Raw genomic sequence first — 27,916 nt, 5'->3', positions numbered from 1 at the left:
AAAAAAAAAAAAACACTCACTTGCAACATGTGGAGAAATTCATACTCTATTGAACACCAGCTTTTTCCTCAGTAGTATTGCCCATTCGTACGATATTGAAATAAATGCACAACTGTCCCTCATCCCCTTAAACACTCAAACTGTGTCTCGCTTGGCTGGTTGGTTGATTTGGTGTTTTAAATTCACTTTATGCACAGTAAGGCTAATCGGGACTGGACCTACAGTTTAAAGAGGGATCCTAATCACTTATGCCTCCACCTGCTATCGAACAAGGGACCCCTTGATTGCAAGGAAACGACATGTCTCACTTGGCAGAGGCAGTGTTGCTACATGAAGGGAATATTCCCTTGGTGAAAGGAAATCTAGTTGGTAAAAAGGGAGATTTTTATGAAAATGCAGAAATTGCCCGAAAATTTGAAGTTGTCGGATTTCTGTTCTTGTTTTATTTTCATGCCTGCATTGGTGTTTTTATTTCTATGTGACGTATGATAAAGATATATAATAAGTAAGAATTATTGCGGTAAAGCAGGTCAAATTTTCAGAATACGCCACTATATTTTATGATTTTATTTTAGAGATGGATAGAAAAATTGATGTGAGAATTTTACTAGCGATTTCCCTGCATGAAGCGGCTATGGGCTTCACACAGCCTCCAAAAATAGGTGCCTACGACCTGGGAGCAGTAAAGGCAGCCAAAGTGTGGTGCTTACCACATCTCCTCAACTCCATAAATGGCTGAGATCATGAGCGTAACTTAGGACTTAACTTCGGGGGGGGGGGGGACTGGATCGAATTTGTGGCTTAACTTTGGGGAGAGCAGAGTTTTTCATCCTACAAAAATAACGTTCAGGAATATTTGCTAAATAACTGTTACATTGCGAAATTACAAATATTATTTATTACTTTGCTCCTCATGTATCAGGAGGTTAACAAAAGAATCATTAACTTGTACATTTTAACAAATCTGAAAATTTTGGGGGCAAATGTCCTCTCTTGCCCCCGCCAAGTTACGCCCACGCTTGAGATTATGAATATGTGGATCCCTACCTTCACATTCACACCCAATCGGCTTCGGAGCGGGATGGGATCGTTTCACTTGGCGTACAAAATTATAAAAAATTAAAAAATAACATCAGAGTAATTATGGCATCTTTTGTTAACTAAAAGTAAAGACAAATTTACAAAATATGATGGTTCTGTACGTCCATAGCATAGGCGTGCGCAGACCATCTGATTATGGGTTGGGGGCAAAGCCTTGATGACAGTTCAGGCGGGATAGAAAAACCTCATCAATATAACCAGTGAACGCATCAATATATATACACACACATACACCATCAACCCCCCCCCCCCACACACACACTATGATCTAATGCAGCAAACATAGACACACCATAATGAATAAATAAATTGTCTCTGAAGTGTGCTGCACTTCTCTTCCTCCAAACAATTGTGCATTTAAGACAAAACCGTTTAGCAGCAAGAGTCTGAAGTACTTGGTAGTTACAACTTCTCTCTCTCTCTCTCTCTCTCTCTCTCTCTCTCTCTGATAATTTACAATGCATTACAGAAAACAATAAAATTGCGAGCGAAGCCAGCAAGAACATTTTTAGATCCAAATTTTTGCAAACCGAAAACAATATTGATTTTATATGGCACAACAAATGTCATGGGCCGCCATGTCATTATCTTACAATTTTTTTCATTTTGGCACACAGGGCCAACTCCCGCCAACCCCTAGCTACGACTCTGAACTACACAAGACTGTAAAGTAGAAATTGCGAGCAAGAAAATTTTACGAAATATATGTTTATTTGTACAAAATTTTATATCAAGGGGGCAATTGCCCCTATGTGCCCCCTGCAGGTGCTCTTGGCCGTCTGGAAGAAATAATTCAAGAAAGACGTGAAAACTAATTCCATCTTGAGTATCCTTTTGTCCTGCTACTCTTAGATTATGCTAGTCTTGCTTCTTTTAACAATGTAGGGACATAGACATCTGGAAAGGGGACGGGGGGCAAGGATGGCCACACCTCCTCCTTAGAATCGAATGTCAACCTAAAAGTAGAGGAAAGGAGAGATATATGGCATAGGGGTACTAATTTGGCATGGTGCATTATCTCTGCTGGTAACTACTATCCTCTGTTGGGTGTTTCCTGGAACGAACCCTTGGAAGGTCTTTGCATTGTGAGTGTTATCGCGTTGAGCACCGCACGTGTATTGTGAGACAGGAGAACCTTGTTTGTTTTTCGAAGATTTCAGAAGTTTTTAGGTAAGTTGTATTTCCATCGGCAGTTTATTTGGTTGCAACAAAGTGGCAATAACCGTGTGTGCACTTAAAAGGCTATTGTTTGAAGCACAAATGAGCAAAGTTGTTTTTTATGTGTGCTGCCAGGGTTCAGTAAAAATTCGATCAGGAAATCAAAGATGGCGAGGCTACAAATATGGCATAGTAGTATGCCATATTTGTACCCACACCACGCCATATTTGTATTCATGGCCGTAGGCAGGAAAAAAATTCGGGGGGGGGGGGGTTCATTCATAATTGTTCCCATGGGCGTCGCCAGAAATTTGAATAATAGAAATAATAACAATAATTGTACAATAATAATTAAAATTTCATAATAATAAAACAATTTTATTCCATAATAATAATACTAATAATTATTATTATATTATTATTGTTATATCCTTGAGGGGGCTTACTCAATCCAGCAGATGAGTGAATATCCAGCACAAGTTTATTATTTTTTTTTTTTTTAAGTTTCATATAGTGTGTACTGAAATGCACAATTATTATACTTCGTGATTAAACTTTAGATACCTTCAAGAGAAAAGCTTTAAAAGTTAGATGGAAATTTTAGTCATAAAGCTTTTGTTGTTTGACTTTAAAATTAAATTTTTGGAATTTTGAAAAGTGTGGAACCAGTTATTCTTTTTAAAAACTTAGCCTGGTGCATGGATTGTAACCTCAATCGCGAACGTAATGCGCTACAAAACTGGAGATCCTAGGTTTGAACTCCTATCAACGGGGATTTTCGACTTTATCGGACATGGAATTTAAAAGCTGGAAAGGGAATTTTGGGACAATCTTAAGGGAATCTTCAGTCTATATTCCTTGTGACGCGGGAGCAACACTCGAAAGATGACAGCAGAAGTGATAATGGAGGGGTAGCGGGTGGGCTACGATTCCGAGAATAAATCCTGTTTCACTCAAGTTTCAGAATTCCAAATGTATGAAAATTCTAGCTCGATCGTTTCAACATTGTCTCCATGTATTTTTGTGACGCTTCGAAAAAAAAATTGAAAATTTGTTACAGATTTTGGTTTCTGAACTTCCATTAATCCAACATGTCAGAAGTTTCGGGGGGGGGGGTTGAACCCTAGAAACCCCCCCTCTAAATACGGCCATGTTTGTATTCTACTATTCAATGTTCATTTGTAGGAATACATTAATTATTTTCATGACAAACACTACGAAAAGTGACAATAAGTATAAAATAATAATAAATAAATGTATCCATTAGTCTAGGTAATAAATATCAACTACTTGTTTTGTTTAAAAATGAAATAAATAAATAATTTCCTGTAACAGACCATACCAGATACAAAGCAAGTTGTACTCGTCCCACTGTAAAGGTTAACGTTGGCATATGAAAGAACCGTTTTTGCCCGTTGTTCAATCGCAAGAGAAGTAGAGAGAGTATTGCGCAGTCTTAGGTAGAAAAATGCTACAGTGAAACTAGAGGATGACCCATGGGCCTAATTGATGCAGGCAGCCACATTAATAGGGAACCGCCACACACTGCCTAAGAAGGAATATGAAAGAAAACCGAACGTTAACCTCTATAATAGAACGATAACAGCTACCTAAACATGCTAGTGGAGGTTCTATAGGGTCTGTATTCTTCTTTCAGACATGCCACCCAAAAGGAAGCAGTGGGACCATGACAACATGAGTCGAGCAATAGCATATTGCAGGAGAAGAGATGGAAAAGAAAAACTATGGACCAGAGAGAATATTTAACGTTGATGAAACTGGGTTAAGCATAGTGCAGTCGAGAGTTCGCCAGGTGTTGGCAAGGTAAACGGCAAGTGGCAGGTGTTGCTATTGGCAAGAGAGAATCATGTTTGCATTGTATGCCTTCCTCCACATGCGTCGCATAAACTTCAACCTTTAGATAGGAGTTTTATGAGTCCACTGAAAGCAAGACACAGTGAAGAAATCCGCCTCTGGATGAGATCAATTCACGCCCCCTAAACAACTTTGATATTGCAGAACTATTTGGGAAATCCATACTTACAAGTTCAAACAAGGGCAATTGCTGTGAATGGATTTAAGGTAACGGGGATTTATCCTCTAAACCCCAACATTTTTGCCGATGAATTCATAAATGCCGAGATGGAGGCTTCTGCTGAAGATTTGACTACAGACATCAACACTTCATCCCAGAAAGCAACGGATGAAGCAGGACCTTCAACATCGAGGGTAACACCATGGAACATCTCTCCCATTCCCAAAATTGTGAAAAGTGCTGGAAGTCGTGGAAGGAAGGCTGGTTCCTCAGCTGTTCTTACATCTTCCCCATACAAAAACACATTGGAAATTTCACTAAATAAGGAACCTGCTAAGTCAACAAAGAAGAAACTTCAATTGGCGCAAATGATTAGTCCTAACGAAGTAGAGAAATCTGTGCAGACTCCTCTTGCGGTAGCAAAAAACAAGAAAAAGAAAATGAAGTACATCGACCAGCAATCAACAGATTCCGAGGAGGAAGATGACGTTATGAGCATTAGGGATGATTCATCTAGCTCTAATTTTAGCAGTAATGGCGATCACGAACCACAGGACTCTGATGCCATCTGTATGCTCTGTGATGGGAAATTTTCAAATGATGTTCATGGTGAACAGTGGATTATGTGTATGTTGTGTCGTTTGTGGGCCCACGTGGAGTGTGCTGGATCAAAGAAGAATGCTATGTGTGTGACTTTTGTCAATAGACTAGGAATGAGTTCTGTTAGGTCTATGGCAGAGACTATCACAACTTGAAAACACTGACATAGACCGTACTGTTTTCTAATATTCTGTAACGCAATGTGGTTATGTTTATCAGGTTCTAAAACTGTTTTGTTCACAGAAGTTACAGGTATGCCATATTAGTAACCCTACTTGCCATGTCTGAAATTGTGCAGTGTTTGTATTTTTTGTATATCATGACTAATTGTGTTGTCCGATGTGACTACTATTATCAATAATTACACAACATTCAATACTAAAACTATTTATGTACATTGCACACACTTGGAAATAAATCTGACTGACGTATGAACCAAAATGTAAATGGTATGCCATATTTGGCTCCTTTCCTCTACATATTTCACACGTATAATTTGATTTCAGTCGTAGTAATTTACATTAATGCGATAATTTCAAATTCAAGTGGTGTTTTTTGAGGGGCAACACTATTATCGGGGTAATATGCCCCATGGAAAAATACCTTGCTTGTCCTTCCGTGGAAAAAATCTGCGGACGTCCATGATTAGGGGGGCAATTGCCCCCCCCCCTTGCCTCCCCGTGCGCACGCCTATGGTCCATAGGCAGGCTTGCCAGCCAGGAGTCTCCCGCAATCGAGCTCACCCTTCCGGTCTCCAGGACAAACTTTGTTACTATCTCCGGGAATGATGAGATTTAATATTATTATAATTTTTACTGTTATCTTTTTATCGCAAACTAAACAATTATACTTCACAATATTATTTTGAAGGCTTGTAACAAATGAGTCCTTGTTTAAATTAGTAGGAGGAGGGAGAAATATAGAATGTTTCAAAACATTGTTGCGTCTAAGTCTCGACTTCTTTTATTTCCCTCCACCTAATTTTCTTTCTCTATCTTTAAAGGCGGAGCTACTACGGAGCATGCGCACTCGTCTGGCTCCCCTCGAACATCCGGTTACGCTTACTGTGCTATGGACGATAAAACGGCAAAGTGGAGATTCTTTTGCAAGGAAATAGCGTGTCAGCTATGTAGCATGTGGTTGCACAGTTCGATCGGGAACAAATTTATTGAGTCAAATATCACTTCGTAGGTTTCCGAAGGATAGAGAGACGAGACCTGTGAATACAAGCAGAACGAAAAAAGGATTGTTAGAGTGCCACACACGTAAATTTGCCGTTGCGTAGAAACGTATTTTCGTTTCGTCTCCCTCTCTCTTAGCATCACGTGTTCTACCCTGCTCGAAAACCTTCGCTATTGTTGCCATATTGTCATTCCATTCCTGGACACACTCGCGCAAACTTCATTGAAAACAATTGAACAGCGCTCCAGCTCGCGGTTCCCACCGGTCAGCAGGGACGGCAATGTGGCAATATAGCACGGCGTAGTCGTTGCTTCTTTTATGCAGTGCATGTTCATTGGCTAGCTAGTAACTAGTGTTGCCAACTGTAATAATGAAGCACTATTTCTGTCACGGAAGGGGAAAGCAGGTAAAGTGGCGGTGAGTTTTGTTGGATTGGAAGCACCATATTTTTATTTTATACTAAGTATTTGACCGATTTGACGTTGTGTGCGTGTATTGCGTGTGTTTATGTAAAAGTGTGTGTTTGCTAATGAACGTTAAATTCCATAATGCCTCCAGTTCTGTCGAAGTTGAAATCAAAAACCTTGCATAGCCAAGCTCGGGAAATTCTAAGCAACGTGCACGAGTTCATGAAGGAGGAAGCCAGTCATGGTGTTAGCATCCCAATAAAGCATTTTGGCAAGAGAGCAGCGAACAGCAGCAACAAATTGTTCATATTTCATAATTTTGGAATTATTCAAAATAAATAAATTATGTGGCTCCAACATCATTTCAACTCTGGCTCCGGCACGTGTTCTTGTAGAAATTGCATAGAGGAGGCTGTCATTTTTGCTGCTTAATGCGATACATATTGTTTTCTGTGTTAAAATTGCCATGCTTTGATGGGTGACCAAGTTCATAGCAGGGCCGGCGGAAGGGGAGGGCGAACCGTCCCATCGCCCAGAGCGGCAAAATTTGAAGAGAAGAAAAAAATAAGCCTATTGAAAACTGTGATCGAGCGAGATATTCTTTTGCGCTGAATAGTATTGAAATAGCATAAGAAGTCTCATTATTTATTTTATATTTTGATGTTTTAGTTAGGAATATATTGATTTTCAATTTTCCGTTGCTGCGTAATGACCGGGGGGGTCGAAATAGAGCGGCATCTGCCGCCACCTCCCAGGGAGGCAAAATGACTAGCGCCGGCCCTGGTTCATAACAAAAGAAAAAGCCGCGCAGCTTATCGTCTAGTGGCAGTATATGTACTTGTTATTGTTGTGGAAGCCGGCATCCTTTGTAAATGTACAACAAAGGCAACCGACTGTCGCCGATCTCAGAGAGGAAATAATAATACTGCTTCAGGAGGAGTGTTATGGTGCAATTGTAGCGGTTTAACACGTTGGCATGTTATTATCTGCCGTTGCAGTTCCATACCAGTGTATACGGGTTTTGGGAGTGAAAAGTTAGAACGCCACCAGTGCATTAATGCAATGAAAAATAATATATATATTTTTTTATTTTGTTTGAAATCACTCAAATAAGGAATCGTATGAAGAAGTCTTCTTTGCAGCATTTTTGGTAATTTTACTTATGTGTTAGTTCATATTTTGCGAATTTTTAGTCCATATGTATGTAGCTACATACATAGTCACTTGTTAGTACATATTAATCCTAGTCCTGGTATAATGCATGACGTTTAAAACTCAACGTTAGATAGACCTGAATTCTCTAATTTTATTGTTGTACGTAACAGCTGTGCATCGGCGCACCGCAGCGATTTTTCTATCTGCTCCATTAGCAACACTGCTTCTTTAGTTCTGTCGCGCATTGCACGGCAGAATTATCTGCGCTGGACTCTACCCGGAAAGGATTTGTACGACTTTCATTTTGTTACAAGCATGTTGATCTTTTATCTGCGTATTGTGTTGTGGTGAAAAGCACGCGTCTTGGTGAGGTTTCAAACTGAAGCGACACGCGACAGCAGTGGTTCACGCCGAAGTGACAAGCGACACAGGCCCATTTAGTCTATAAATAAGCATTTACTGCGCATGGGAAATCAAGTCTCAGGCGGCACAATACACGCCATTGGGAATCTGAGCGATACGTGCAGCTTGTCGTGTCCCTTCGGTTCGATAAATTTCATTGATCACTGAGGATTCACTTTCAAGTGGCACGGAGATTACACACCGAAGCGACAAGCAACGGCCCCTTATTCTAAAGGTAACAATTCACCTCACATACAAGTACAACAGACCGAGGCGACACGATGCATAGTACTGAGAAAACAGTCCAGTCCAAGCGACACGTGCATTTTCTCGTGGTGAATTTGTTCGAAAGGAAGCTTTCACACTGAAGCGATACGTGTCTCTTGGAAACCAACATTAAAAAATAAGCAACACCTTCCGGATTAAAGCGACACGACAAATTGCAGGTGTCGCTTTATGTCGCTCGAACTAGGCCGTTTTATCAATACCGTGTATCGTGTTGCCCCGGCCTGTTATTTGCGCAAGCGTGGTGAATGGTTTGCTTTAGATCGAATGCTTCTGTACGAAATCCCCATATCGCTTGTCGCTTCACTGAAAAGTCCCTTGTTGTTTGAAGTAAATTCGTGCAATTGAAAGTGGCGTGCCATCCTAGGTTGAAAGCACACATATTTACTAGCATTTGTATGTGTCCCAGAGCTAGGAATTTTAGGTGCAAAAATTTGCCAATAAAGGTGCAAAAAAGGTGCCAATTTTTGCACAAAAAGGTGCTAAAATAGCTGCTAATTTTCAGATGTAAAATTTATTGTGAGCAGTGCATACATATATGATTCAACTTTGTAACGGTATAGTTTGTGCTTTTAAGCTGATTCTCAGCAACATACACAATATACACAACCATACATTTTTGAATCCTTGTCCCGAGGTTCAAAACTTGCAGTACCTGAAGTTCTGTGGATGCTAGTTTAGGCAATAGACACGTACCTCTTCAAATTACAACTTAACGCCCATTTCCTTTTAGATATAAAGGGTGTTCCATTAAGACGGATCAAAGTTAGCAGTAAATGAAACGGTGTTATTGGTGAAACTTTATTGATTTCACTTTTGGATCATGTTATTAGAGGCATGGCAATTATGTGTGAAAAACAATATTGGCCAAATGTCCGCCAAGGCTTCGGCGACACATGTCCACAATTTTTGATGACGTCTCTGCATAGTTGCTCGTCGATCTCACCAATATGCCTTATTATCTCATCCTTCAGCTGTTGAATTGTTGTTGGCTTGTTGGCATGGACCTTACTTTTGAGATAACCCCAAAGGAAGAAATCTAATGGGGTTAAGTCGCACGATCGTGGTGGCCAATTGACATCGCTGTTTCGAGAGATGATGCGACCTGGGAACTTCACATTCAATAAAGTCATTGTTGCATTGGCTGTGTGGCTTGTGGCACCGTCCTGTTGGAACCACAAATCTTCGACATCCATAGCATTCAATTCAGGCCATAAAAAGTTGGTTATCATGTCACGGTATCGCTCACCTGCGACCGTTACAGAATTCCCGGCATCATTTTCGAAGAAATACGGGCCAATGATTCTGCTAGCAAAAAATGCACACCAAACAGTGACCTTTTGTGCATGCAGTGGCTTTTCAACAATGTTCCTTGGGTTTTCATCAGCCCAAATGCGACAATTCTGCTTATTAACAAACCCACCAAGATGAAAATGGGCTTCATCACTAAAGATGATTTTTTGCGAAAAGTCATCATCGGCTTGTTTTTGCTAGTGTATCCAATTGACGAATGTACGGCGCATCAAATGGTCAGCAGGCTTCAATTCTAGTGTCAATTGAATTTTGTAAGCGTGTAGAGACAGATCCTTTGTCAAAATTCGATGTAGCGTTGTTGTGGAGAGGTTCAATTCCTGCACGCGATGACAAATAGAGGTGTCTGGATTCGTGGCCACATTCTTGTGCACTGCAGCAATGTTTTCAGCTGAACGGCATTTTCACATCTGCCACCGACCCAGTTTGTTTGAATTTACGAACAATTTTGCCAATTGCACTCTCAGTTGGTCGATTATGTTCACCAAGAAAATCGCGAAATGCCCAAAATGCATTTCTGTTTGAACGTCCATTTTCGTAATACGCTTCGATAACTTTAACACGTTGCTCGATTGTTAATCTTTCCATGGTTGCAATTGGCAAAGGCTGAAGTTGTTAAAATCTGAAAGAAAAAGAAAAAAACATTAAACACTTAACCTTATTTCACATTTCAAATCGTTCCAAATTAATGGAACACCCTTTATATAGGTTTATTCATATTATATTTACAGAAGTTAATTCTTGGCCGTTATTCACAAAATTACATTCCGGTGTACCCTGTCCCCCCTTCCCGAAGAGAGTGTGTAGACTCGCGTAGCCACTGGCTCCACGAGTAAAAAAAAATATAACCCTCAGTACCAAAAAAGGTGGCTGAAGGTATGTGTGTTGTGTACCCGGTTTCCCACATGAAATAAACTATTGGAATAATGTGAAAAGAGCAAGTGTGTGTATTAAAAGAAAGAAAGTTAACATCCCCGCCGTCGGTTCACATAATAAGGAAAGAAATGCTCGCCCAGCCGCTCCCCTCAGAGAAAAAAGATACCTCTTACATTGCTGTACTCCGCCAAACATCTGAGGCCGACTGCTCCCCTGCCCTTCCTATTTATAGGCCCCGCTAATGACCTAAACCGTTACTGGAAACTTACCGCTCCCCAACGGCCAAGAACCCAAAAGTACAGGAATACATAGCCATACACAATTATAACATAAAAAAGGATCCAGTAATGATCGCATCATTACATAGTCCCCCCTTCCTGAAGAGAGAAAAATCAAAGTTCTGTAACCTAGAAAAATAATAATAATATACACAAAGCACTTGTCCGCAGTTTCTGTTCACTACAAACACACTTTCATTAGATCACACGACACTGACTGTCAATGTTCACTCTAATTTTGTCCACAAGTGTACTTCGAGATCCGCGATCTTCCCTCAGCACTGGAGCTGGTTAACACACGTCGATTCTTACCCACTTAGCATCTCTTCCATCCTTCCTCCTGGACCAATGAGAGACAGTCTCCTGGAAATCCATCCAAGTCATCAAGGCTGCTGGTTCGACTCCCGGCAACGCCACTGCTCTGCGCTCCTGCCGAGATCGGAAGTCACCGCTTCGACCGGTTTCCACATGAATGGATCGAACTGGCTCTACATCCGAAGATGTCACTGCTATGCCCGGCGCTAGAACTGCGTTCACTCGCCACCGAACTGCGGCTTCTCGACGAAATTACACGGTAAAAGAATACGCACTAACTTTGCGTTACTTTCGCGATGAAATTGACTGCAGAACGACGCTTTTGTATGAGTACTGTATGAGGTATGGGATAGAAAAATAAGTGAAAGATAGAATAAAGAAAAGATAGATAAATCCCTATGTACAATATTTACAAAAAATCCCCCTTTGAAATTAGACTAGAATCTGTTTCTCAGCTTGTAACGCATCCGGGATATATCTTCGTCTTGCTCCTCCTGTGCCGAAGTTACGTGCGTTCTCTTTGCTGAATTGGGTTCGGCTACTTTCCTTGCAAAGTCAGGTGGCGAAGAATAAGGCTTTAACTGGTCACTGTTGGCTCTCAATATTCTTCCGTCCCCGCTGTGTTTCATTTTGAAAGTATTTGCCGAAGTTTGCTCCACAATTGAGTGTGATCCAGAGGACTTCCCCGAGAATTTACTGGTTACTCTGCGGGCCTTACCAGAGATAGGATGTTCCTTAAGCCAAGCTTTATCCCCCACCTCAAACGTGCATTTGCGGCGTTTCCTATCACAAGCTTTCTTCTTGGCGTCTTCTATCCTGAATTTCGTTTCCTCCTTACTTGACATGAAATCTTGCTTATTCCTGTCATCTTTTAATACGCAGCATGGCTGGCACGACTTACAATACTGGATAACGTCTTTAGTTAGACCTATCCAACTGTATTCCTCCTTAACCTTCGCTAACGTTTTTAATCTCCCAGGATGACAAGCGAATGCATTATCATGCAACGACACGAGAATTTGCGAACGTAGAGAAGTAGGTGCCCATATTTTCCCTTTTCCCTTCTCTTTGTACTTTTCCGTAGGCAAATTTCTCCTAAGAATTCCCTCGTTGTCGAAATACGAAGATTTGGCCTGGGTCTTCACCTTTTCCTTGTACTTCTTCGTTCCTTCCACCTCCTCATTCCTTGTAACCCTCGCTACGTCAGCAAGAAACTTGTCTTTCATTTGCTCGGAAATGAGGGAGGCTGTGTTCAGAAGCCTACGTGGCTCCTCAGAATTGTATTCTTCATTTCCCTCAGTGGCAGAGAATGGCAACAATGAAGAATCTTCCATATCTTTACTTCCAGAGAGACGAACCATGGGCAGTTTTGTGCTCCGAAGCAAATTTTCCCTCTGTTGCTTCCTCATTTGCTTTGCACGTTCCTCAGTACACAAAGCGCTGAAATCTGCAACTGATTTCTGCACAGTGTCAGTCGAACATTCCACACGGTCAATCATGTCCTCAGTTTCGGGGTGTGGTTTGCAATTTCCCATCGTCGCGGTTGCTTCAGCTACAGTTTCATTTCTTTCCATCGTCGCAGTCATCGTCGCGGTTAGCCCAGCTCCAGCTTCCACAGTCGACGTCCTCCCCTGCTGCGAGAACGGAAACCTCTTCTCCGCAGAAAATAAATGAATGACGTTACTGTTCTCAAAACTGTAGCCTCCCTGCTTCAAATGTAGTGATATGCCGGCCTTCCTTATGAACCCACGACCTGCGATAAATCCCGTGAAACAATTGCGCAGAACGACGAATTTATGCTTAAATTTCATCCCATTCAAATGTACAGTAAGATACATTTCCCCACATGATTGTACAGAGCCTACTGCCAAAGAAATATTAATACATTTATTGTTAATCTTATTTCCTTGTTTTTCCAGTTCTCTTGCGATCTCAACAGACACGGTGCTCACAGACGCACCGGAATCCAAATATAGCGAGAAGTCCTTTCCCTGAACCTTACAGGTGACTAACGGTTTTTTGTCGCCAGAAGTGAAATTTCTGCAGTTGCGTATTTCCCTATTCCTCCCTCTGTTTTGCTTTCCTTCTACGTGTGCAAGAACCGGGGTTTTCTGTTCTGGTCTAGCGGTATCTTTAGAGACGACACAGGTGGCGCCTTTCTGCAAACCATCATACCCCCTTCTCCTCGTCGGTTCTTCTGCTCTCGACGGGGTTCCAATATTCCCGGAAAGGCTCAAGCGGTTGAAAAGACCTGGATTTATAGCACTCATTGATACTTCTGTTCCCACGCGGTCGAAAGGGTTTGTTGCCCCCGCAGCTACTAATTGCTTTGCGACACTCCCTGAAGTTGGCGCTAGTGGTAAACTGCTATCTCTTAGTTCAGGACAATAGTACAGAGCTTCTGAATACAATCTCTTTTGAATGTCCATAGCGCGGATCTCCAGATCTTTCAAGGTTGCAAAGGTTCTATCGTACAGGTGTGTTCTGAATTTAGGGTGGGAAAATTTCAAAACATGCTGAATAATCTCGTCTTCTGTCCCCCGTTTCTTCCTCATTGCAAAAAGCTTCCTGGTGTGTCGAATAAATGCAAGAAGAGACTGGTCTCGTGACTGGTAATTGTTCTGAATGATCCTTGCTATTTCCGAATCATAATCGACACTAAAGTATTCCTCAAGAAAAGCCTTCTCGAATTCCCTAAAAGTGCCGAAAGGTCTCGAATATCTGAACCAATCTGCAGCGATTTCCTTCAACGAAAGCGGCAAGATTCTATCTAAGAGAAAAGTATCCTCAATTTCCATGATATCCTGATAGTTGCGTAATTCATACAAATAATCCTGTGGACTTACATCGCCGACGTTTCCCTTAAAGATCGGAATGTTAATGTTGCTTTTTTCCAAGATTTTGCTCATTTTTTTCTCGCCGGTCCTTATCGAAGTTCCTTGTGTAATATTTAGAGAAAGTCTCTCAAGTTCCCCCACAATATCTTCCTCAGGCCTTCCTTCCAAGTTCGCATTGCCTACCAACTTGCTAATGAGCTCCCTGTCTATTTGAATTGCCATTTTGTCTTCTATTATTTTCTTTCCACTTCGCAATAACATATGCCTTCAGTACTTTTCACAAAAAGATATCCCTGACTCTGAGCCCCCAGTATGTAACGGTATAGTTTGTGCTTTTAAGCTGATTCTCAGCAACATACACAATATACACAACCATACAAATTTTGAATCCTTGTCCCGAGGTTCAAAACTTGCAGTACCTGAAGTTCTGTGGATGCTAGTTTAGGCAATAGACACGTACCTCTTCAAATTACAACTTAACGCCCATTTCCTTTTAGATATATATAGGTTTATTCATATTATATTTACAGAAGTTAATTCTTGGCCGTTATTCACAAAATTACATTCCGGTGTACCCTGTCCCCCCTTCCCGAAGAGAGTGTGTAGACTCGCGTAGCCACTGGCTCCACGAGTAAAAAAAAATATAACCCTCAGTACCAAAAAAGGTGGCTGAAGGTATGTGTGTTGTGTACCCGGTTTCCCACATGAAATAAACTATTGGAATAATGTGAAAAGAGCAAGTGTGTGTATTAAAAGAAAGAAAGTTAACATCCCCGCCGTCGGTTCACATAATAAGGAAAGAAATGCTCGCCCAGCCGCTCCCCTCAGAGAAAAAATATACCTCTTACATTGCTGTACTCCGCCAAACATCTGAGGCCGACTGCTCCCCTGCCCTTCCTATTTATAGGCCCCGCTAATGACCTAAACCGCTACTGGAAACTTACCGCTCCCCAACGGCCAAGAACCCAAAAGTACAGGAATACATAGCCATACACAATTTATAACATAAAAAAGGATCCAGTAATGATCGCATCATTACAACTTGTCTGGATAAACCCATAGAGTATTCTCTGGTTTTAAATCGTTTAATATAACTAAGCAAAGACAATTCTCTGATACAGTAGAAAGCGACATAAAGGAAAACATGCTTCTACTTACTTGCTTAGAATTAGTCATCTAGAAAATTGTTAAAATAGATTACATTCAAAATTTCTATGTTCTTCTGAGTGAGGCTACATCTGCGGTCACTAAGCAGATACAAGTGGTGCGTATTTTGTTTTCAACTGGTAATCCACATCCTTGTTGGTTGCGACTTCTTGAACATCAGGGTTTTTGGCTTAACTTTGTTCTAACTTCTCTTTCCCGACCCCTTGCAGTTCTCGTTGCACATCCTTGGAAACAGCCCACTGTCGTTCCTTTTCAGGTCACTGCTCCTCCAGTTTTGTGATTGCAGTATTAAGGAAAGAGAAGCCATGTACAATATACAGTTCATCTTGCAATTCCTGTTTAAGTGCAAGTTTTTTGGCTTTTTCTACAGCTGAGGAATCACTAGGCAAAGCATCTAAAAATTTCGATATTGTATGGAAATGATTGCAACTAAACACTGCAGCTTTTAACCATATACCCCATCTAGTGAGGATGGGAGAGGGTGGTAGTGGAAGTTTCGTAATTTCTACGTACTTCTGTATTCTAGAAGGAGCCTTTTTCAGTATTTTCTTAATGCTAGAAACAAATTCGTTCACATATGTATATTCATCTTTAGGAGCTTCACAAACTCGATGCAAAGCATGAACAATGCAGGTCACATGTTTTAAGTTAGGATACATATTCTTCAGATTAGAAAATGCAGCTAACATGTAAGATGCTTGGTTGAAGAACTAACCACACACTATCATATTTTACGCCCTCCGGCCAGGCCACAATACAAAACGTGCATCATTGAAACTTTGCATTACACTTGCATTATCTATTTTGCCGAGAAAATAAGTTTTTAAAAGCATGGGTTTCACTTGATGTCCATTGAGAGGTGCTACTAAAATGTTCAAAACGTACCTGTTTTGCCTAGCTGTGGTTTCATCTAGTATGAAATAGACTGGATGGTCAGCTACTATTTGCCTGATCTGCGAGATTTTAGCTTCATAAAGAGGTTGAAGGTAAGATTTCCTTAAGGTGCTCTCATCTGGAACTGACTTCCCAGTATATTTTTGCAAATATGATTTCATGACAGGATTGTTAAGTTTCGAAAGAGGTATTCCACACGCTATAAATGTCCTTGCTGTCTCACTGAAAAATTCATTTGCATTTCTGGAACTCGAAGATGCAAGCGTCTCACCAATGAATTGCTGTCGCTTCCCACCTTTACCATCTCGTAGTTCTTTATTCCTGACGTGCTTCCCACTTTGTAGATGCTGCACAACCCGCTTGCGTTGGTGTTTGTATGGTGTTTGTCATCTACAGCAATAGAAATATCACACACATCACACCTCAGAACAGATCCATCACTCTGAATGCCGTCATTGCTAAACTGTTTAACAATGTCCTGTAGTTTCCGAACGTTTACTGTATGTTTTGGCATGGTGAACAAGCAAATCCGATGCATCGATCAGTCGGTCACAGACTGCAGTTACCTTGCTAGCTGAGACGGGAGAAGGAAACGAAAACAAAACAGCTTTCCTACAACAATTGGTAAACAATACAGGATAGGACAAAAAGGAGCACAACTTCTAGCAATTGTAGTGCGTCATTGTTGGCACTGTTTAAAGTCCGCGCGCTTACTACATTAACGTCCAAGAACTGAAGAAAGCCGATTCATTGTTGTGCGGTAAACAAGAATCGCGTGCCTCGAATGTAGGTGGTTTTAAACAGCGCGCGAGTTGTATTTAAAAAAATGATAAAGATGAAAAAAGGGCGAAAAGGTTCTGAGATTGTGAAAAAGGTGGAAAAGGTTCCGAGATTGTGAAAAAAGTGCAAAAAGGTGCAACTGAAACACCATGATTAGAGTTCAATACATGCTTATTTTGGGGATGAGTCACTTTTTTATCCATTTTCACACAAAAAAATTTAAGGTGCTGCACCTAAAATTCCTAGCTCTCATTACTTCTGCAGATTTGTTGGCAAATATTCACTTAAGCATACTTTATAATATAATAATATCACTAAAACATGCACAACAATTACAGGAAAACGATTTTGTAAGGAAGATAGGTCGGGACGAAATTTTGGACCCAATTATAATACATTTGAAGGACAGTGGCAGAGAGCGAAAGTAGTGTGGTCAGTGACGATGAGGACAACGACGGCAGTTGTTGGAGTGACGAGGAGTCCCTGGCAGTCCCTCTGGCATAATCAGGTATATTTTTTTCTCCCATGGAGTTTATTATATGTTATATTATCAAATGTTCCGTGTTCGCCGTGACAAGGCGTTTCGCTCAACCACGCTGTCTCTTTTCCGTGTGAGATTTCGACATGGCATCGCTGCAGTGGGCTGCTATTGGCTATCGCCATATGCAGGAGATTTGACGCGCACTCTAGTTTTATAGAATTCTCTTTCCCTCACTTTTCCATTTACAAAATAATTCAATATATCTAAACTTTCGTACGTTTTCAGTTCGTCGTGCGTGTATGCGTTGTATGCTTGCTATACAACTGGCGGCGGCCACAAAGACACGTCGTGTTTTAATAATCTGCTCTGCAGTTGATCATCCGACGGATTCTAGACGTCCACTCCTTCATAGTAGAACTTTAACAAATAACTTTCTTGACTATCGTCGCACAATTGATGATTTCTTACTTCGTATGCCGGTGAATCTGTACTGGAAACAATGGGGACTGGCCTAAACCGGAAGTTCCGGGGGGACCGGGCAAGACCTCACCAATGTTTATGTTTACATTTTTAACACAGTCTATATTTTTTTAGTAGGGAGTCCTCTTTTACCATATCTTCCTGCCTTTGACTTTCTTCTTTCTAATATTGGACCAAAAGAGGATTATGACCCCACCAACCACCCCTTGTGCACGCCACAGATCATCGTTTTAAACTAAAGGGTTGAAGGCTGAAAATAAAACCTCCGGAATTTTTGGCAAGACTATCGACAGGATTTTTCCAGGGAGGATCGAACAAGGTTTATTCTAGGGGAGTACACAAGGTTTACCAAAGAACAATCTTTGATTTTTTTTTTTCAAATCTGGCCTGGCAACATTTGGACAAGACTTTTGTTTCAAAGAAATATCAAGTGCGCTACGAAAACATTTTATGAAAATAATAATAATAATAATAATAATACACCGTGTTTGAATAATAAAAGGAATAAACTTTGAGGGTGATTGACAACAAGTTTTGCCCGAACTTGTGGAACAATGTTACAGCGAAATGGAACCGATGTTTATAATGTGTTGTGCAGGTTATGCTCATCAGATGATGGAATCAGAATTGTTCATATATTTGATGATGAAGGGAAACGGCGGCGCATATCTTCTTTAATTCAAACTTGTTTACCTTTATCGGTAAGTATTGGTCGTATCAAAAGTTTTTTCGGTAAAAATTTACTATTCCCCAAACACCAGTAACTTCGTTTCGTTACTTTTAACATTCATACTTGCCTATCTGGGTAACGGTTCTGATTGTTTTATGATTTCTCCTAGCACAAAGACAAATTATCGTAGAATTTTGGAAATCATTGTCACACGAAATTTGAACATTCCTTAGAGTAATAAGCACTGTTTGGACTCGAAAAAAAAAGTTATTTATGTTGAAAAAAAAAGACAACTTGAAAATTACCTTACGCACTTCTCATGGACAAGATATTCTTCATCGACAAGTGACACGAAATATCATAGAAGCGTGGGAATGAATGTAGAAGTAAATCGGAACCTTAGTAGAATGCATTTAGGGAGTTATTTTTAATGCTAAGGGAACCAAACCTAACCTGCCTAACCTAACCACAAAAGCATATATTGAACAAAACCTTAAGTAATCGCTAAAACTCCGCAGTATGTGTTAACAGACATATATCGAAATTGAACCATGTAAAAATTGCATTCATAGCATGATGAAATCGCAATTAAACAAAAGGAACTTGGGCCCCAATGTGCTTCGCGGAATATTCTTTAAGGTATATTCAGGTTTTTTTGATGAAAGTAATGTCAATTTTTCACATTACGAGTACTTCTTTATGTGCGTTGTCTCACTTGCGTATGACACAGTATGGCACGTACACCTTTGTACATAATCACACGTCGTTCTTGTGTTTTGTCGATTTTCATTCGGTATCAAGTGTTTCCAACCTTCGTAACCCAAAAAACACTCGTGAAGAAAGCTCATGTATTTTTTTTTCACTTCGTATTGTTTTACGAACAAAATTTTAACTATGCTTGCCTAACCTAACCTTGCCGGAAATGGTTCGTGGGGCTTTCATTATGAATTTCACCATGCATCCACGACACGTCATGTTTGTATTTTTGGTTGGAAACACTGCATCCCAATGAACATCAACAAAACACAAGCACGATGCGTGATGATCTAGGAAGGTATACGCTCCAAAGGCTATTGTCCGTCGGAGAATTAATTTTCAACAAAATACATGAATTTCCACTATGATATATTCCCACAAGACAGAAAACGGTAAATGTCTGTTATATCGGAGACACTTTTCTTCAAATTTACAGGAGAAACTACTTACGGAAATGAGTTTCTGTTGCATTTATCAAACTTCGTGGAGGTATTTTGTCACTATGGAACGCTGCACAACAGAAATTAAGCACTTTTGATGTAATAAAGTAGCCTTTTGTGCGAAGCGACAACATTATGCCGTTGTTTCCATTATGAACCTGCAGATGGCGCGAGTTTCGAAAGTCACGCGGTCTCGCGAGAGGAAGAAGTGTTCCCAAACGTGCCTTTTTTTTACCAGAATTGTTTTAAAAATTTTTTAATTATGCTTACCTAACCTAACCTTGCCGGAAATGGTTCCTGGGGCTAACGTGAATGGTTTTTGGGGCTATCGTGAATGGTTTTTGGGGCTATCCGTCAATGGTTTTTGGGGCTATCGGGAATGGTTTTGAGAGCTATCTGTCAATGGTTTGTGATGACATAATGAACACGAAAGTAGGTATTTTTCGGTTTAAGAAGATTGCAACACTGCATGCCCACTCCAAATCGACAAAACAAGTACAACGCATGATGATCTACAGCTGTGCGCAAAATATTCTATGTTCCGCAACGGAAGAAAGGACCCAAAAGAATTACTCGTAATGTGAAAAATCGAAGTTATTTTCGTGTAAAAAGCATAATGGCACCTTGAGATAGGTTCCGCAATACACAATTGGTAAGTACGAACCATTTGAAACTGAAAATATGCGTTAGAAGAGAAGAGTGTCTCCGATATAACAGACATTTACCCAGAAAACACCTTCCAGATGTTAGTCAATGCTACAGGAACTTATTACCGTAAGTAGTTCTTTTCTAAAAATTAAGAAATCTGTTTGTGGAATAGTAAATTAGTACCAAAATTGTGTTCACTAAAATATATTTGTATTCTGGCTTTCCAGTACATCATGTATAATTTGGTTAAATGGCCGCTAAACCTGGTCACGGAGCAACTAGTGAGCTGTATTTTGGCTGCTTGTTGCTGTGGTTCTAAACCTTTACGAGACCACAGCCCAGTAAATACAAGTCAATGTCCTGAACCCAAAAATTTCACTTATAAAGACATTTCTGATCTTTAAAGTTTATATGGAAATTAATATATTACCCTTAATTAATATTAATATATCAATTATGGTATAATCATAGTTCAATTATGTATAGATCTTTTTTTAGGACTGAACGTACAGTTTGAAATGAGATTCAAAGCACTTTGCCTCCACTGAGGATTGAATCTCAGACCCCTTCTTATTACAAGGCAACAGCATTACTTTATTCCACTCCAGAGGCCCATTCATGATTATGAAAGGAATCTTCTATAAATAAAGCTGGCCGTTTTCCAACAATAGTACTTGCAATTTGTTCTCTGTGATGTATGGGCTAAATTAAATCTTAATCTCTGATGAAGTAGCAAACAAACTTGTTAAGTATGGAGAACATTCAGACCGAAGCAACACATGACAGGGGGGGTGGGTGTCACATTGAAGTGACGAGGGCCCCTTCAGTTTAAGCAAGCATCCACTAGACCAAGGCGACATGATGCATGCCATTGAAGGGGCTTTCAGACTGTGAAGTCATAGATGAGAAGTGACACAGGCTCCTTCAGTATAAAGTAAAGCATTCACCGTGCATGCGAGAATAACAGGCCGAAGTTGCACGATGCATGCCATTGAGAAAACAGTGTGTTCCAAGCAACATGCAAGTGACATGTTTACTTCGTTGTCGCACTTCAGTTCAAAAGGTTGAATGAATTACTGGTAGTCTGCTTTCAAGTGACACATGTCACTTGTTGCTTCGGTCTGAAAGTTCACTGAGAAAACTGTACAGGCCAAGTGACAAGCCACAATTGCAGCTTATATTGCTTCGGTTCGAAAGGTTGCATTTACTACTAAGGGTTGGTTTCCAAGAGCCACGTGTCGCTTCCGTATCAGCTCTGTTAAATAGGATATATACACAAATTCACGTAATACATATGTGTTGTGAACAGTAAAGATTTTAAATTGTCCCAAAACATCGAATATTTTGATATTAACATTTGTTTCATATTTTATGACAACAACATTTAAATTGAGACATAAACATGTAAAAGCTTGTCTTAAATCCATTTCATGGTCACATGTGCTCATCAGGACTATACGTTTAGTTTTAACCCTAGCTTACCCGTTTTGTACGAGAAACTTACTTACCGGCTCACAGGCCCACGCTTTGTTTTATCATTAAAATTCGAGAAACAGTTTTATTATTGAATCACTGCCTCCTTTTCTGATTATATATGTAATAACCAATTATTGCATGAGTGTCTCGATATATATTCTGTCATTCACTAAAAGTCACAAAATGGAAAATTATTTTTGTTAATGCTTTATTGTTTCTAGAAGTGCAGATGTTTATTAAATCTAATAATTACCATAATTACCAACCAATTAGATAAAACCATTTTGTATAATTTGTTTGCAGTGAAGAGTGATAATGTAGACAGCACATACATTATTTATCTGTACCTTCGCTACCCCTGTTGCGACCTCCCATTTATACAGAAATCTGTGACTTTGATGTCATCATGCAAATTCCCTGCACAGCTGCATCAAAGGTTAACAGATCCCAAGTTTTGGGAACGAAGGGGAGTTTCATTGCTTCGGCCAGGGGTGGAATGTACAGTAGGCACTATGATTGAATATTGTACATTTTTTTGTGTGATTATAAATATCTGTATCATCAAAAGTAGTATGGATTGTGTAGTAAGGGATGATTTCAATAGCAGTCAATTAACACTTCAAGCGATGTTTTGTATATTTCTAATTGTTATGTAACTTAATGCCCCCCCCCCACACACGCACACGCACATAAGATACCTTCATTTAACACTGTTTTAAACTTTTGAGAAATGGACTTTGTTTACAAAGCTCCCCTGATAACCTGTGAGCCCCCCCCCCCCCCCTGGAGATCAATTCTAGCTACGGGCCTGAAGTACAAAGAAGTACATTTCCTTGTTTTGAAAGTGTTCTAACTAAATATATTTTACGATTGCTATAACTTCCTATGGGATTAAACTATTTGTCTGCTTCGATGTAATCTTGTTTCCTACAATCCTTTCTTTTACTGTGTCCCAACAATAGGTGGCAGCACGGTTCTTTGCATATTCACAAAAATGCCTGTAACAATATGTACATTGTTCACTGTGTTATCTATGCAATTTTTTGGTTCTAACAAAAGAAATAAATAATATTAATTCTGGTTGTTGTAAGAGTGTTCTGTATTTGTATCTTTAGAGCAACGCGTAATTTCATAAACCATGTAAAAAGGAATTGTACACTAACAATGATTAAAATGGGCTCAAAAAGAGACAAATGTGGTCACACGAAGTACTGACATTACGTGCAGTGTGTTGAACAATGCAATGTGTATCTAACACAAAACATTAAGTCTGTCAAATTTCTCTACATAAGTTGAGTTTATCTGTGATTAATTTTTTCAACTAATGAGTCCAATCATATGGCCAATACTGTATGTTTTTCATATTTGTCAATATAAATTGTATTTTAGATGCTACACATGCAGTAATTTTTAATGTAGAAGGTACAAGGCATTTTTGTGAGAATATGTGAGTACCACTAGTACTAGGCAGTAGTAGTAACATTAATAAATTAAATATATTTATTTCTCCTAGGTTTCTGAAGGCGATCCTCTGCCGAAACTAATATGTCACCGATGTCTTCACAAATTAGAGATGTTCGATGAGTTCCGTGAAAGTTGTGTTGAAGCACAAGAAAGACTGACAAGCTACTTAGCTTCTGTTGAAGCAATACCAGCCACAGGATCCAAAAAGGTACGTTTGTGTTGCATGAGATTACAAACGTTTTGAAGTTTCTGTAAGAGCGAATCATTTCTTGCATTTTGGAAATTATGCTGAATTTATTAACACCATGAATTGAGGTTATGAACAACTCAAGATAAAATTTTCATCCCGGCAAGATGTATTTTTGGCACTCTTTCTACCTCTAATTTTACCCAACCACTCCCTAACTTTCCACAACTCCCTCAGTAAAAAAAAAACATGACCATCTTATGTATTTACGATTTTAACTAGGACAAATAATGGCTCTATTTTTAAATACCTTAAGTGTTACAGCTAAAGAACATGCTTATTGTAGGTATATACCCCTTAGCTTACATTTCTACATGAATTTGCAATGTACTTGTTACGTTATGCAGCAGTAACTTCAATTATTTTTTGTAAACACACATTCAACTTTTTTAAAACAAATAGTCACACTTATACAAGGTGGAGCATTTTCGACTACACAGATTGAGGTTGGCAACACTACAAAACAGATGCATTGGGAGGGTGGTTTCCTCCTGCCTGGTGTACACTGTGACTTTGGATTTCAGTAGGAATGGAACGTTGCCTTCTACAGCAACATATATTTTGTGTGGAGCAGTTCGTGTTGACGAAGTCAATTGTAGCGGTGCAGCGTGCATTCCGCAGGGAGTATGGTGATCAACAATGCCGTGGACGAGTTCCTAACAGGAAAACAATCAATGAATGGTGGAAGCAATGGCGTGAAGTTGGAAGTGTTCAAAATAAACCGCAGGGGAGAAAAAGAACAGTCAGAACACCAGAGAACATGGGTCATGCGTAGCTTTCAAGACCGTCTTGCACAATGTGTTGCCTGCCAGGGACGTCATTTGAAAGATGTTATTTTCAAGAAATAATTGTGTGCACATTGTTCATGTATACATTTTCTGTAATCCAAAGGTGCGATGTTTGTTCTAGAAATGAATAATGAAAGTAAATGTAATCAGCCAATCATCTGTCTTCATTATAAAATAGGTAGTCGAAAATGCTCCACCCTGTATAATCAGAAATAAAATTCCCCAGTTTGGCACCCTCCTGAGGACAGCTTCCTGTGCAGTTTTTCAGGTTGCCAGACCCTTAAGCCTGGGGGGGGGGGGGGTTGACCCCCCTACCTGAGTATGTCATTTACAAGAAATATAGTAAAATATGACAGCTAAAATATAGTATTTTCATGACATTTCAGATACATTATTGTATTGGCCAAACAATTCACCCTCCCTACTCACACACATTATCTGTTTTTAACACCTCTGCACCAGTACAATGAGTATAAGGTGGCACAGACAGAAGTTTTCTTAACACTGCTGATGAAAAAACAAGTGAGTCAAATACAGAATTCGTTGCTTGTCTCTATTCGAGCACCCGGATACCCAGATAATCAGGTTATTGCTACCCCGCAGTTCTTTCAACAGTAAGTGACAATGGTTTAGTGGCATGCCCAGGAGTTTCAAATGTGGGGTGGGGTGGTTATGTATGCTTTTTTAGTAGTCAATATGAGTGTCAGATTAATGGCCAGATCCTGATAAGTCAGGACTTTGTTGGGAAATTTGCGATATTTTCCCATCCCGAACATTAGGATTAAAAAAATTCCCGTTCTGAGCCAAAAATGTCTCTTCCACATATCCTTAGTAGTCAGCCCTTATTTTACTATCTTTTTCTTCTTTGGCCTTCCTTTTTTCTTTTAGGAATTGGGGGCCAAAGGGGGAGGGGGATGTTTATGGGCTTGCCACTGCAATGGTTGCATATATGGCTATGGAAAAAGATTAACTATGAATTTTTGTGCAACAACGTACACAAATTTACATGCATGCATACGAGAGGCTTCCCCAATGGCATAGTGGTATACCAATTGTTTTATACACAGTGGTACAAATCCCACGTTAAACTGTAGGTCCAGTCCCGATTAGCATATGAACGGTGCGAGAGGTTTAAAGGCGACTATACATTGGTGCAAGAAGTTCCCTGACAAGTTGACTGAACTCACTGCAGATAACCCCGTGAACATTCAGCAAGTGGAATGGCTGATACTTGATAATCAATGGATAACCTTGTCACCAACTTGAGGAACAGACACATCTGTCTGTAAGAAGCAAAATCATTTAAGTTCTATTGCTACCACTGGCTACAATCTTAGGATTGTTTGACCAAGAAAACCCTGCCATCTTGGAATTGATGCCTTTGCCAAATGCTTGGACATTTTCCATATTATCTAATTTGTTTGTACAGTCATGGACACTTCTGGGTTGTAACGATTCCATTGAAAGTTAGTTGAATTGTTATAACCCAGACGTGTCCGTGACTGTACAAATAATTCTATTTGCACTTTGTAGAAAAAAGTCTGTAAGAACATAGCTGGCAAAATATAATTTCTTGACATGTACTGGAAGGCTGCCAGGTTTTGATATTCTTTTTTTTATACATAACTTATTAATTCACATTCACCTGAAACAGGTTTTTTATTGTTGTTCTATTAATTTCGATAACCACTGCCTCTATTCTATTGGAACTTGTTCCACTGTTGCGTGGCATGTCTCTGCTGTTTTTAGTTTATCGACTGCTGCTAAGAAGAAGAGACAGAAATACGTCGATCTCACTTCAAATAGAACTCTTCGAAGTGAGTTAGTATATAAATTAAAAACTAGGGATGGTAATTTTCAATAAACTTGTCTTTTGATTTTCTTTTGGTTTTTTGAAAAATCTTTCATTTTTTTAATGTTTTTTCAATTTTGAATTTTTTGCAAAAAAAAAAGGGGGCGGTGGCCATCCCTATTGAAAACACCCAACATATTTGGATTATTGCTCATCCAGTTCTCACGCTCGGAATTTTGTAGCGATTGATCTGTTTTAAGAAGATTAATTAATTTGTCATCAAGTTTGTTGCATAATTTTCTGTTTTTCATTTCAGAGACGAAACAGTGAGAGTGAGCTTGAAATTGTGGAACGTATCAAGAGAAGATCGGCCGGACCGAAAAGGACAGAGTTGAGGTCCAAAGTCCATGCAGAAATATTTGACAGGTCATGTAACCAATCTGAGCCTGAAACCAGTGTACAAAGTCACATTCCTTCAGTTCCTACCATGGAGACTGAAATCATTCAAATACCAAGCACGATCACACAGATTGTAAAGCACCTAGCCCAGAGACAGACTGAAATTCTACTTGCTCCAAGTGCTGCGAGCCAAGTTTTTCGTTCCGCGTGTGAAAATGTGTCAACAGATAATTTCACAGATCACCCAGAAACCAATATCCCTGTTCAGGACTCGTCCACAAGCTCTGCACCTGATCACGAGAGTGAAGTGTCAATTTCTCCAGTTAAGTCGCAGTCAATTGAGTTAGTTAGTGTTAAGAAAGAGAAGATTGAGGAAGTTATTGTAAAGCAGGAGATTGAGCAAGTTAATCTTAAGGAAGAGAACAGCAATGAAGTTATTGTTAAGCGAGTAATCCGTGAAATGTGTCAGGAGAACGACACTCCGGGATCTACTTCACAAAGGTGAGGGATCTTTTTTTCTTTTTACATTGCAGTTTTTTCTCATATGCATCAAGAAAGGTTTCCGTGATACAATTTTATAGCCCCCTTCTTTTATTTAATGATTCTCTATCTATATTTGAAAAAATACAGTTACTTAACTGTGACATGATACCTACTCACTAGGAATTCCTTGAATCCTCAAATTATGTGGTTCTCATTCCACGGTTCTCTAGCCAGTAGGGCATCTGACTACCACGTGGGACACCCAGGTTCGATTCCATTATATATTCAGGGTTCCCACACACCTGGAAAACCTGGAAATCTCAGGGAATTTGAAAAAAATACAAATCTCAGGGAAAATCTTGTACAAGGGTCGTTCAAGGTTGACCAGGATTTTTGTACGTAAAAAAATCGATGAATAGCCGGATCATGATGAAACGTGCGGGTGACGTAATGTATTCCTTCACAAGTAACTAGCGCCCGGCATGACTTATTTCGTGCATGCGCAGCAGTTGCAGCGAACATGGCAGCAAGCAGTGTGTCTGTGGCTGTGGAGCAGCGGTGTGTAATCAAATTTCTCGTGAAGGAGAAAGTGAAACCAGCTGAGATTTTCAGACGATTGCAAGCACAGTATGGTGAACAAACGATGTCGCGGACGAGAGTGTACGAATGGTATGAGCAGTTTCGCGAAGGACGGGAGCTGGTGACAAATGAAGCGCATGGACACATTCACCCGACTGCAGTCACACCAGTGAATATCGCACGTGTTGAGCAAATGATTCTTGAGAACCGGCGAGTAACAGTGCGGGATATTGCTGCCGAGGTGAATATCAGTGTCGGGAGTGTTGAGACAATCATTCACGACCACTTACGCTTCCGCAAAATCTGTACAAGGTGGGTTCCCAGCCAGCTGACATTCGATCAGAAGTGGACACGCAGGATGGTCTGTGAACAACTTTTGAATCGGTTTCGAGCAGAAGGTGATGAATTGTTGCAATCCATCATCACGTGT

At 39.9% G+C, this 27,916-nt stretch overlaps 1 protein-coding gene across 1 annotated transcript in view; it reads left to right on the top strand.

The window, feature by feature from the left end:
* Positions 1-18,168: 18,168 nt before the first annotated feature.
* LOC145989970 (uncharacterized) overlaps positions 18,169-27,916 on the top strand; it is a 52,887-nt gene continuing 43,139 nt past the window's right edge. The window contains exons 1-3 of the mRNA XM_083125524.1: positions 18,169-18,445; positions 23,248-23,406; positions 26,342-26,925. Of these exons, the coding sequence (XP_082981650.1) occupies positions 18,299-18,445; positions 23,248-23,406; positions 26,342-26,925 (890 nt within the window). The 5' untranslated portion in view covers positions 18,169-18,298. The remainder of the gene's footprint in view (positions 18,446-23,247; positions 23,407-26,341; positions 26,926-27,916) is intronic.

The sequence above is a fragment of the Lepisma saccharinum genome, chromosome 7 (genome assembly GCF_977018435.1).
Source record: "Lepisma saccharinum chromosome 7, izLepSacc3.1, whole genome shotgun sequence".
Classification (NCBI taxonomy): Eukaryota; Metazoa; Arthropoda; class Insecta; order Zygentoma; family Lepismatidae; genus Lepisma; species Lepisma saccharinum.
Note: the sequence above shows the minus strand (reverse complement) of the source record. Positions and strands in the feature narration are given on the sequence as shown.